The sequence below is a fragment of the Rhagoletis zephyria genome, unplaced genomic scaffold (assembly GCF_001687245.7).
Source record: "Rhagoletis zephyria isolate East Lansing unplaced genomic scaffold, Rhagoletis_zephyria_1.1 Rzeph_scaffold_14544, whole genome shotgun sequence".
NCBI classification, from domain to species: Eukaryota; Metazoa; Arthropoda; class Insecta; order Diptera; family Tephritidae; genus Rhagoletis; species Rhagoletis zephyria.
In genome coordinates, this window is record NW_016171613.1 from 861 (window position 1) to 14,174 (window position 13,314).

Below are 13,314 nucleotides of genomic sequence, written 5' to 3' on the forward strand. Positions count from 1 at the left end.
AATAAAACAACAATAGAGTAGAGATCAACAAACGATTAAACGAATTATTAGTATGAAGCGGGTAGATAAAAAAAAGTAACTATAAAAACTCATGCAACATTACTACGGTTATACAATGAGAAAATAGTAAAAAATTATAAAAATCTTAAAAACAAAAGTTTAGGTGTACACAAATGCGTGGACTTTTGAGAATGCAGCTTGAGTTATTTAAAATTTTTTTTTTCATATTTAAATTTGGGAAAATTTTATACACTTGGTAAAAAATTAATTGCCTTTAGAGAACTTTTGTGAAAATATCGCTAAAAAATGATTTAAGAAAATGACTTGCAATCACAAAACAACTTAAGCTGCTTTTTCAAAAGTCCACAGTAATAATTCCAAAGTAAATCATAGCTATTACATAGAGACATACATATGTATGCTATGATGCAGCGGCAAGGTGTTGGCGGCTTAGAGAGTAAACAGCAGCATATCAAATATAGTTTGCCATATTTTTTGCACATATTTGCATTTATAGTCAAAGTTTGAAACAATATTTTAAAATAAAATTTATCTTTTTACAATTTCTCGTTTTTTTTTTGTTGTGTATTCATTTTAATTGCTATTTACTACTAAATAAATACGAGTACTCATACATTTATTTTATTTTTTTTCCCCCACAGCATACCAACAATAATGGCCCGAATATTAAAAGCCAGTGGAGCGCATAATCAACACATGATGATGATCCTTAGAGCAGCTCGCTAGTCAAAAACTTAAAAATAAATCAAAGTCACACAACATATATGAATCAACTGTCTACCGGTGGTGCTGGCGGTGTTGCTGGCAGTGACGGCACGATGATGTTGGCGCTGTTGTTGACAAATGTACCATCAAATAATTAATCAGAACTTTTCACAGTTTGTGCCTTGTATGCTCTATAATATGTATAGATATATGTATTTATGTATGTATGTATGTATGTAAGCGACTAATGCCAACCGATGATTTGTGCAATGTGACTACTGTTGGCTAATCATACAACTAATGATTCATTAGTTTGAGTGCCAATAGGCAAATGAGTAAACAACTATGCATCTATTGCAACACAAAGCCAGATGCAGCGCCAAAATGCTATATACATATGTAAGTATGTAGGGGAACCGCATTCAGTAAGAAAAAGTGGACGGCATGGAAAAAGTCACTTGCTAACTGCGGCAAGTAATTGCAGTGCCTACACTGCTTTGAGGCGAAAGTGTTGCCAAATTGCGTTAAAGGCGTGCCCCACAGCCGCAAAGTAAGTATGCATCTGCAGTTTTGACACGCCAGCGATTTTATGCCTACTTCTATCTACCATTTGATCACTTTTTATTTAAATAAACTTTTTACTTGCCTCACATATCAGCTATTTATAAAACATTCAAAAACAAATTGAAATTGATGGAAAACAAATAAAGTACTGTCAGTGGACAGCAAAACAATAAATAATGGTTTCTATTTTTTACTTCAAACTCATAAGGCAAAAGGCAAGCATTGTATATTGTTTTTTAAATTATTTTTTTTTGGCAGTGTTTCAATGGATTTGCTGGCCAGGTGTGCCAGCGGAGGGTGTAGGGAGAAGCGCGGCGCAGCACAAATGCTAAAAATACACGACGCTAATCAACAGCATTTCAAAATAGCCAATGGCTAATCTCCATAAGCGCAAAACCATTGTCGAAGATGATGCCATGAATAACAATTTGAAAAAGTAGAATTTAAAAAAAATAAAAAATAAAATAAATTTAAATAAAAATTTACGAGCAAAATAATTTAGAATTTTTAAATTATTTATTATTCCTATTATCGCGTGAAAAATTAGAAGCTTAAGTAATACTCTTCACCCCACAAGCGACAAGGGAACCATGCCGCATATACTACAACGGCCATATGCACTAAGAATAGCCCGACATACATACATACATATGTACATGCATACATTTCATTATACATATTTTGTATGATTGCTGCTGCTTTACTTGTTCCCATTAAAAATTTATGTTCGTTCCACAATATGAACGCATATTTCTATGCATGACTGTACCTACATACATATGTATGCCGCCTGTATGTATGCATGTAAAATCGTATATGCAGCTACCTAAATTTTGCGCACGAACCTGTGTGGTTCCCCTAGGCGGGCAGGTGGGCTACTTGACTGGCTACTACCACTGACTGCGCTGTACATACATATGTATGTATATATGTACAAATATGTGTGCAAGTTGTATGCTCTAAGCTTAAATGCAATTAAGAGCAGAAATTAGAATTATCTACATATTCCCCATGCGCTAGTCGCTAGGCGGCATCTTTCGATATTCAACAACATTGTACAAAAATGTGCCACTGAGAAGTGTATGTGTATGTATATACATATTTATTTATACATATTTATACTAACACACACACGCTCCCCTTTTGAATGTTATATCCTGCTAATAATTCATGTTAATAACAATAAAGCGAAAAAAATTATGTGAATGCGAATGTGTTTGCTTGTGTGTCTGCGCGCCGAAAGTAGGTTTGTGTGTTTTTAAGTATTCTAGATGACAGAAAAAATTGTGTGTAGTCAGTCGTTTCATATTAAAATGTATGCTTTTAGACTGAATATGCGTTTTGCGCACGGCTCCCAAGTTAAGTGTACATATGTATGTGTATACACACAAATCTACATAGTTGGCTGACCAACTTTATTATAAGCGATTCAAAATTTCTCCATATTTTGTGTGTGTGTTTTTTTTCCGCCCGAAAATTGGATGTGCACCAGAATTAGATTTTTACTTTCAAGTGCTTTTGGCGTTGTGTGTAATTTTTTAAGCTTGTGTGCTTGTGTATATGGTATGGTAATGTACATACATATGAGCGCTTTTGACTAAATGGTACGATGTTGCTCATACGCCCTGCGCACCAACAGCCTACCCACAATAGCAATGCATGCGTACGCTCGTGTGTGTGTGTGTGTGTGGTTGCACGCTTACACGCTTTCTACTTAAGTTGCTGCATTATTTAAACAAAAAAAAAAAAAATACAATTGAGCAACATCTAAAAACACTCAAAATCCACAATTGAGATTTGCTCACTCGCCGTATGTTTACGGATTTGATTGTAATGCTTAGATTCCACTTTTTTTTTAGCTATGCGCTTTTTTCTAGCTGTGTAAGAAATGCCAACTTATTTAACTTTAAAAATCTTAAATTTCGTATTTTTATTTTTGTATTTTTTTTATGAATTGCTCACTTTTTATTATGTTAATTAGTAGATATGTAGTAAAAATATTTCGTTTTTATATCATTTTTATGTACGTTTTTGTTTTTGTTTCGTTTTTTTGGGATTTACTATTTCAATAATAATAAAATATTTATTTTTATTTTTAAGTTTCAGTAAAATTGCATTAATATTGTTTCAAACTTTTACGACTAGTTCTAGTAAGATAATTAGTTAAATTTATCTCATTTCTGCTGTTTCGTTCAAATATTTCTCATACTACTTAATGTGAACACTGATTTTAGTTCGGGTCTCGTTCTTAATTTGTAATTTGAGTATGTATTTCATATTTGATAGCCAAGCTAGAGCTATGAGTTTGTTTCGGTTTTGTTAGATTACGTCCGTCAACGTTTCGCATTTTCGTTCACTAATATTTGATTTGCTTATTTCTTATTAATTCAATCCTTACTTTTAACAGTCAACTTAGCTGACGACTCGACCTGTCCAGTTGATGAGGTAACACGAACCGTGAAAATGCCCGAATCCTCCTCATAAGTTGTTCCAATAAGTAGTACGGCACTATTTCCATCGAAGATCATCTGAAATTAAAGCAGAAAACGAAATTTTAGAAAAGTTTTATTAGCTGCATTCATTTTCTACCAAGTTTCTAAAGCCCAGTTGACATTAAATATAATAATACCAACTCTTCGAAGAAATAAGAACTGAATTTTAGAGTCGCTGTTTAAGATTTCTATTTTCGTCTAAGAAAATATAAAATTGCAATTCTGGGCTTATACGGCCTCTAAGCAAGAAAGCTGGATAATCTACTTAGTAGCGGGTTAAAATCAGAACTGCCAGAGGGTCATTCTTCAGAGGAAATGAATGCTGGAAAATTGTTTTCGAGCCAGGTTTGGGTAATTTTAGCGTAAAGGCCCGGCGCAGAATCCTGCTGGAAACTCCACGACTGGTTTTGGAGCAGATAATGCTTAAATGGCCTTACAACAGCTTCCGAGTAAACTTTGGCCGATGTTGTTGGCCTCTTTTTTGCAAAAATGCAAGTCAGTGACCCTATCGAAAGAAGGTAGAGACACAGAGACTCAATCTGGGAGCTATTTTAGGATTTTAGAGATTTTCGGGATTCTCGGGTCTTATCGATATAATAATCGATATTTTTATCAGTTTTGTTATCGATTATTTGTCGATTTTCTTATCGATATTTTTATGGATTTTGTTATTGATTTTGTTATGGATATTGTTATCGATTTTGTTATCGTTATTTTTATCGATATTTCTATCGATTTTGTTATAAATTTTTGCCATCGATTATTTATCGATTTTGTTATCGATATTTTTATCGATTTTGTTACTGATGTTTTTATCGATTTTCTAATCGATTTTGCTAACAATATTAATATCGATTTTGCTATCGAAATTTGTATCGCAGTTTTATCGATTTTGTTATCGATTTTCTCATAGATTTTGTTATCGATTATGAATCGATTTATCGATTTTGTTATCGATTATTTATCACTTTTGATGTCAATTTTGATATCGATTTTTTTATCAATTGTGTTATAGATATTTTTATCGTTATTTGTATCGATTTTTGTTATACATTTTTGTTTATCTATTATTTGTCGATTTTGTTATCGGCGTTTTTATCGATTTTGTTATCAAGATTTTATCGACTTTTTTTAACGATATTTTTGCCGTTTTTATAATAGGTTTTGCTACCAATATTATTATCGATTGTGCTATCGAATTTTTCATCGATTTTGTTATCGATATCTTGTTGGATGTTACTATCGATTTTTTTATCGATACAGTATACAGATAAAAATAAAGATAAAGGAAAACAGAATAACATAAATGCAGTTAGAACAAACAGGGGTAGAGGCAGGGATCTACATATATAGCAAAAAGAAAAAAATATAACCTTAACACGTTCACTACTAGGCGTCACATACATGTGTCAGCTGGGTTTTCACGTGGAACCACCGACACAAATGTGTGACGCCGGTCTAACTTAATTAAATTATACCTCCATTCACCGCCGTCTGCGATAGGGGTATGTTGGTCACAGTATGGTCTATAGGAAGGTCTGGCACACGTTTTTGACAAGTGGTCTCGGGATGAGAGCTACTTGTAAAGCATGATGTTATGTTTGTTAACAGTGCACGTGTGAAAGTCTTTACCGACTTTAAGAGAGAAAATATTAGCTGCATAGTGAAATAAATACTCAGAGGACGGTAAGTACATATATTTAGGCTTGTTGGAACATAATAAATTTGAACATAAAGATCAAGTATTGGGCCATGTTTCAGAGAATTTCACGTCCAAAATAAGCCATGATGCTACTGTGTTTTCCCCTAGACTTAATATTATCTAAGCTTTGTATTTTTGAATAAAACTGAGTTAGATAAAGCCCTGAAGTTTAGCCTATCACATAAATGGAATAAGAGAACAGACTGCACATTAGCTTTTAGGACATGTGTCTTCGAAGATATAACTTCATACAGAATTTTAAGGTCTTTTTCTCTAAAAGAATCAACTGGCTAACAAACGACGTAAGCCACGGATATTTGGTATACTGACGGCTCCATAACTGACCCCCGCGTCTGAGCAGGAGTTTACGCATATAACCCAAAAAGTTTCGTTTCACCAGCATTGTCCCATGGTCTGCCATGGAGTTCCGTTAGGCGAAACTACTATATCAGCCAAAGGGCCTCGCAAGAAAAACTTATTTAAGAAAATTAATCTATCACTTTACAACATCAGTCAGCTGTCTATCAGACATGGTAGAATTAGGCTTGATGGTCTCAAGCAGTTGCTTAAAAAATTGAAAATGGCTTGACAAAATGCTCATAAATGGAAGGTAAAACAAATAATTTTTAAGCAAAAAACACAACGGACTTCAATTCTCATATACAATATTTAGGAGTACCGTCAATTTTTTCATGATCCAATGATCGGATCTAAACCAAATTAGTACCACCTGCGAGACATTACCTAGAAAAAAAAAGAATTGTCGAAATCGATTGACGTAGTCCAAAGTTATACGGTAACATACATAACAAAATATATACATATATATTCCGACGAACTGATATCTTCTCCTTTTTTTTGAAGTCGGTTAAAAAGCTCTCTGGGCTAGTAAAATGGAACTGGTGTAGTGGCGACCTACATCAAACAGACAGTCTCTGTTTGAAATACTCCGAATCATTCCGATTGAAAATGTGCTTAGCCTCATCCTTCTAAGAACAGAGAAAGTGTCCGACAGTTGATTGGTGACTGCCATCCCTGCAGAATCATGCTCGAAATTGGAATTCCACGGTATTATAGAGTGTGATGAAGAGCATTTCTAAATAAACGTTTTGAGAAATGGTTTTTCAATAAAACTTTTTCTTTGGAAGCTGTAGCAGAAGATCTTCCAGTAGCGCTGCCATTCGAAGGAAGACGAGAAGGTGCGTTTTCATGGCAACGAAAGCCAAATAAATATCTTCCAATAGCCCTGCCTTGCCATTTGAAAGCGAGAGAGAAGGTGCGTTTCAAAGGCAAACAGAGTCCAATAAAAGAAAAAAAATAGCAGTAGACGTATCAATGTGTATCTGCTGGATAGTTAAATTAAAACTGTTTCATTATTGTTTCATGTAAATTCTCCTCTTCTAAGGGAAGCTGAATCAGAAGTCTTGAAAACTCTGGTCATTTCATATAAAAAGGAGCAAAGAATCGAGCACGGATGGCCTATCTCTTCAAAAGATGTGAAATAATGGCTTCCAGAAGGCCTTTAGAGATTTTGAGATGGAGAATTGAGGAAAAAATAGTCTCGTTGGCTAAGGAAATTGCTATGACCTTTATAATGACCTTCAAAAATAGAGGGGCCTATTGTTTTTTACCTTTTTTGACCTCAAAACAGTATGCATTGAAATTTAAAGAAATAAGTGTATGTAAGTATATTTTTCGGCTTTTTACTGCAAAGCTATATGTTTCAAACTTTTTCAAAGTTCATTGCATACTGTTTTCAGGTCAAAAAGAAACGCGCTATATTATTGGAGGTAATTTTAAAGGTCGAGGTAAAATTTTTATTCAACGAGACTATTTTTCCTGAATTTTCTATCTCAAAAGCTGTAAAATACCGTTTCATTTATTTCGCTATTTCTTTTCGCTCTCACGATATTAGACGTTGTCTCAATAAAATTTTATTTTCCACACTGTGCACCGACGAAATAAAATTAGGTTTTTGATAAGATGACTTTCGTGCGTCGACTTCGATCTATTTGATACCATAATAAATACGTGGTTACTTAGTGCATTGCAGCGACTTCATATAAGGTACAGCCAAAAGGAGTAGCTGTACTACAAATTCGCTAAAATTTCGCATAGGATCGCTTTTGCTCTTTGGATTGAAGAAATGTGAAAAATGGTGAAGGTCGGCGCACCGCCACGCCCACAGCTCTTGAGGGTGGAAATGGGAAATATTATCCGATTTTGATAAAATTCAGAGTTTATGCTGATATTGACCGGAAAAGCATAATTCTGCAAGAACGCCATAATCGGATAATATTTACATTAACCAAATCTTAAAAAAATGGGTGCAAATCTAAAAAAATTCTATATTGATAAAATCCGGTTTGTCATGCTTGTTTACTCAAAACTTCTCTAATTTGGAAGATAGTTAAGAGTTTCGCAATACGATGCCCAATTTTATGATTTTTGTGGAAAATTATCAATCACATTTCTTTTATTTCAGAAGCATTTACAAATACCTGCTTACTAAATTATGTTGGCAGTCGTAAACATTTCAAATATGACTCGCATACTTGATATTTACTTGCACTGAGCATATTTCAACGCCCTTGCACGGAGCTTTTTAAATATCCCGGCCGGAAATTCTATTGAAAAACGCCTCATTCCGTTTGGAGCCTGCCTAGCTTTCCGTAACTGAGATTTCCTCAACAATGACAATATTTCGACCAATTAGAATCTGCATACAATTAGCATACAAAAATTAATCAGATACTTCGGGCGCTGAACAGATTCTCTCAGCAACGATTACACCGTGCGACAAAAACCAAAAATGTTTAAAACACACGAAAAAATCAATATGTATATTCACAAAACAAGGAGCCAAATATAGTATAATTGCGTTTTGGATTGGTCTCTCCAGGCACTGCTCTGTTAAGGAAATCTTCCCAACTGGAACTGCCAAGATGTTGCATAGTAGTGCATAGTAGGTACTACAAAAGATAACACCGTGCGACAGTCAATTTTACACACGAAAAAGCCGATATATTTACAAAACTGGGGGCCAAATATAGTAAAACTGCGTTTTTAGTTTTTCTCTCTGACATCGGGATTTTTTTGTAAAGGACTTTAAAATTTCTGGGATATGATTGAATAAAAAAATTATTTTAAAGATTTGGTGCATTGTAGAGTAACAATATGGGTATCAATTAAAGGGAAAAATTCTGTAGAATTGAAAAAGAATTTAATTTTTTTGGTAGATCAGGACGAATAAGTGCTGAAAATGTCCTTTTAAAACTTTATCCTTGAATACCCTTGGAAATTTCCAATATTTGTTTTTGAACAAAAAATAATATATGTCAAGGACTAATATGTAAACCACCACATTTTCGAATTTCGTCCTTCTAACTTTATTTAAGATATTGATAGTTACAATATACATGAATGAAGATACTGGAATCATAACACTGTACAGCACTCGGCTGTGTATTGGACCAAACCAGCTTTTTTTAAGAGATTGAGTCATAGAAAAAAAAAAGCTTTTCGAAGTTAGCCTCTGAAATCGAGATATGGGCCTTCGAAGTTCGAAATAGGACCTTTGGTAAAAAAATATTTTTTATATTATATGTAAATAACTAAAAACTAAAAATATACACGTAGGCAACCTTTTACTCTTATTAAAATGGTATATAACTTTTTTGTGCAAACTTATATAAGGGGTCAAATGTCGGGTCTTCGAAAAATTAAAAACCTTATATTTAAACAATTTGGACTGATTTTTAAAAATTTGGTATCGTTGTAAACGTGATTAAACCTTTCTTCTGATATGCATATTTGTATACTTCGTATGCAAAAATTTTAGAAAAAACATTTAAAAGGAAAAATATCTTTTTTTATAAAAAAAACTATTTTAAACAAAAAGATTAATAACCGATTTTAAAAAAGTGCATATCGTTGTAAACGAAATCAGACCTTCTTTCTTCTGATATGCTTATTTGTTACTTCGTATATAAAAATTTGAGAAAAAACACTTAAAAGGAAAAAATACCTTTCTTTATAAAAAAAGAAAAAAGTTAACAAAGAAATTGCAAACCGTTTTTTAGGAATTTGGTATCGTTGTAAAGGCGATCAAACCCCCTTTGTTCCGGTATGAATATTTGTACACTTCGTGCATAAAAATTTGAGAAAAAACACTTGAAACCAAAAAATACCGTTTTTTATAAAAAAAAAATATTTTAAACAAAAAACTTACAAACCGATTAAAAAAAATTGGTATCGTTGTAAAGGCTACCAGAAAACTTATACTTTCTTAAGCCCAAAAATTTCTTTTTATATACAAAAAAAAAAAAATGTATTAAACACTTTTTTCCGTCTATGTAAACTCCTGCCCCTAGGTGAAAGCCTGACTACGCCCTTGTAAGAATTTAAACCGTAGATACATCATACGGTCAGTTTGTTCTTTTAGAGCGCATACATGATTCCATAATAATGGTTCCAGTATCTTCATTTATGTATATATATTGCAACTATCAATTCTTATAAAGAGAAGTGTATTTTTTTTATCTAAAACTAATAAGGTTAGAAGGACGAAATTCGAGGATGTGGTAGTCAACATATTAGTCCTTGACATATATTTTTTCCAAAAATAAACATAGGAAATTTCCAAGGAAATTCAAGGATAAAGTTTAAAAAAGATAATTTCAATACTTATTCGTCCTGGTGCACCCAAAAATTATTATTTTTTCTATTCTACAGAATTTTTCCTTTTAACTGATACCCATATTGTTATTCTACAATGCACCAAATCTTTTGAATAAATTTTTTATTCAATCATATTTTAGAAATTTCAAAGTCCTTTAAAAAAAATCCTGACGTCAGAGAGAAAAACTAAAAACGCAGTTTTACTATACTTGGCCCCCAGTTTTGTGAATATATCGATTTTTTCGTGTGTAAAATTTACTGTCGCACGGTGTTATCTTTCGTAATACCTGGACTGGCACTACTATGCAATATCTTGGCATGGGTAATCAGTTCAGGTGATACGTAGATTTTCTCTAGTACGTTTCGTTGGCAGCGCCAGCACAGTATCTGTTATGCAACAGCCTTTAAAGGGAACGAACGAAATTTATCTTTTTGAAAGCCTGGACTGACGGCAAAATAATAATTTTTTGTTGAGATAATCACTTTTGGTGTTTGGAAGATTTCCTTAACAGAGCAGTGCCTGGAGAGACGAATCCTGTTACTAGCAAGTTTTTTCTGACAAGGGTTTATTGATGCCGCCATGGGAAGCTCAGGCAAATGACAGCCATACAATAATAAACCATCAGGACACTTTGTAATTTATCCGAAGCTAAACTTTCTAGAAAGTTGCTGCCGAGAATTCTTAGAAAGGCTATATGTCACTTTTCGAAAAGGTATTTCCTGGAGATCTCTAGAATTACAGATGAGGTCCTGTCTTACATTTTATATTAGGGACTTTATGTGAATTCTAGACAGTTCTAGACAGTTCATTAGACGGAATCTGTCCAGAATCACTGGACAGCGGCTGCTTAGAGCGAGCGTTGCTTTTGTGTCTAGCAGCTCGAAAGTTTTCCTTGTCGGGTGCTAGACGGGTTAATTGGATATACTGCAATGATTCTGCATAATTGCTTTTTAAGAATAAAGTAGTGCGTTTTTACTATTTTTGGCCGCTGTAGTCCCATTGTGCGACAGCGTGTATAAAAAAGAAATGCACCTGGGACATTATAGAAGTGAAACTTCCTGTGTTTCATTTCTAGTTTATTTCATAATATTAGCCTTAGCTTTAGTTTTCGTATTGGTTTTCATATTAATACCCATATTCGTAATTGTCTTCGTCTTCGTCTTCGTTTTAGTATTTGTCTTCGTAATCGTATTAGTTTTCGCCTTCGCTTTCACCATAGTACTCGTTTATGTTTGTATTCGTATTCATGGTCTTTATATTCATATTTGTCTTCGTATTCGTTGTCGGTTTCACATATATTTTCGAATTAGTCGTCATCATTTGTATTCGCTTTGATCTTCATATTTGTCTTCGTCTTAGGTTTTGTCTTCGTAATCGTCTCATATTTATGTTCGTATTTTTCTTCGTACCGCGTATTCGCCTTCGTATTCACTATTCGTCTTCGTAACCGTCTCTGTGTTTGTTTCAGAATTCATCTTAGTGTTGGCGTCCGTCTCATTCTTAGTCTTTACGTTTTGTCTTTGTTTTAGTCTAACCTTTAAATCGCTTTCTACAAGTATAGTTCACTCTCAATACTAATGCAGGCGGAAACAGGAGAGTGAAACGGAGTCGCTCACATGATATTGACATTAGAGATGGGCGCGAGATATCGGTACACGCGGAACCCACGGTAATGATTTCAAAATGGCCGGGATGGGAGGTATCGAGAAGGTCTTTAAAAATTTTGCGGGCGCGACGGGCCCAAAATCCTTTCTCGATACTCCCGATAAAAGCCGGAACCATCGCAGATTTAGAAGTGTTCCTTAACCGTTGTATGAAATAAGCACTTTTTATGTTTTATTAAGACGAAAACGTACAGCAAAGGAAAACAAAATAATCGGAAGATGCTGCATTATTATTTTTTTTTATTATTTAAAATTAATATAAAGTTCAAATTCAAAAGTAAATTTTTCTTAGTGATGGGTTGCAGGACCCACGGGACCTTCGGTACAATTCTTAATAACGTCGGGATGGGCGGGTACAGGACTTAAAAATGTGATTTCAGGATAGGCGGGATCGGGATGGAATATTCAGTCCCGCGCCCATTTCTAATTGACTTTGTGAGTGCAGAACTTTCCAGCTTGAAAAGAAGTTTGGCGCAGCAGTAAACAAAAAGCGATAAAATACCACCGGATTTTGTGACGCACGCCACTTTTGGCAGTTATACCTTTGAAATAGGAAAGGCTTTTGTATACTTTGGATTCAGAATAAATACACCAATAATGTCAACCTGAAGTACAAAGGTTCCACAGCATATGTTACAAAAATACTTAAATAGGCGCCACTGTCTTAAGCTACTGAAAGCGAACCAGGATCTGGGTTATTTTATATTTTAACTGAAACTGATTGGGTTGTAATTACTACATATAAATGAATGCTACTAAACGAGTAAACCAAGGGATTTCTAAATGCGATTCACTGAAATTACGCTTTTAAACTTAACAAACAAATATTTTTAAGTGAAAATTATAATTATGTATAAAGATAAATTAAGAACAAGAAAATAACGATACTCACTTGGAAGTCGGGGGTTTCCGGTATGAGAGCACCCTCTCGGAACCATTGAACACTGGTGGCCTTCACTTTTCCGGTAACGGTAGTTTTAAATTGTGCTGGCATACCCTCCGTAACGGAGGCATCCTTCAGTGCGGTGATGGTTGGTGGTGCATCGAGATTCTCAATTGGACGCACCTTCAATTGAGCGCTGGTCTGAATGCTACCCAGCTTATTCTCAGCGACGCACTTGTATGTGCCCTCATCCTCAGGGAATGCTTCGGAAATCACCAGTTGATAATATTCACCTTGACGTGTCATTTGGAAGTAACGCGATGGTTTCACGATATTTTCACCACGCAACCAGCGTGCCGTCGGTGTGGGCTTGCCTTCAATGCGGCAACGGAAGATCACTTTGCTACCTTCTTCCACTGATTGACTCTTCAATTTCTCTACAATGTGTGGTGGCTTTTCGCTGCCCGGTGTGGTGGGTTTCTCAGGCTTAGTGGGCGATTGTACAATGCAGTCGGCATCGCAACGTGCTTCGCCAGCTACATTGACGGCGACGCACTCATAGCGGCCGGAATCTTCGGCGAATGGTTCGATTATGAGTAGAG

The 13,314-nt window shown here is 34.6% G+C and overlaps 1 protein-coding gene across 1 annotated transcript; it reads right to left on the reverse strand.

The window, feature by feature from the left end:
• Positions 1–329: 329 nt before the first annotated feature.
• Positions 330–13,309, reverse strand: LOC108378621 (titin-like; the record flags this gene model as incomplete). The annotated part of the gene is made up of 2 exons (XM_017634928.1): positions 330–3,818; positions 12,722–13,309. Coding segments are annotated over 2 exons (729 nt in total), but the record flags the coding sequence as incomplete, so codon positions are not given.
• Between the last annotated feature and the right edge of the window lie 5 nt (positions 13,310–13,314).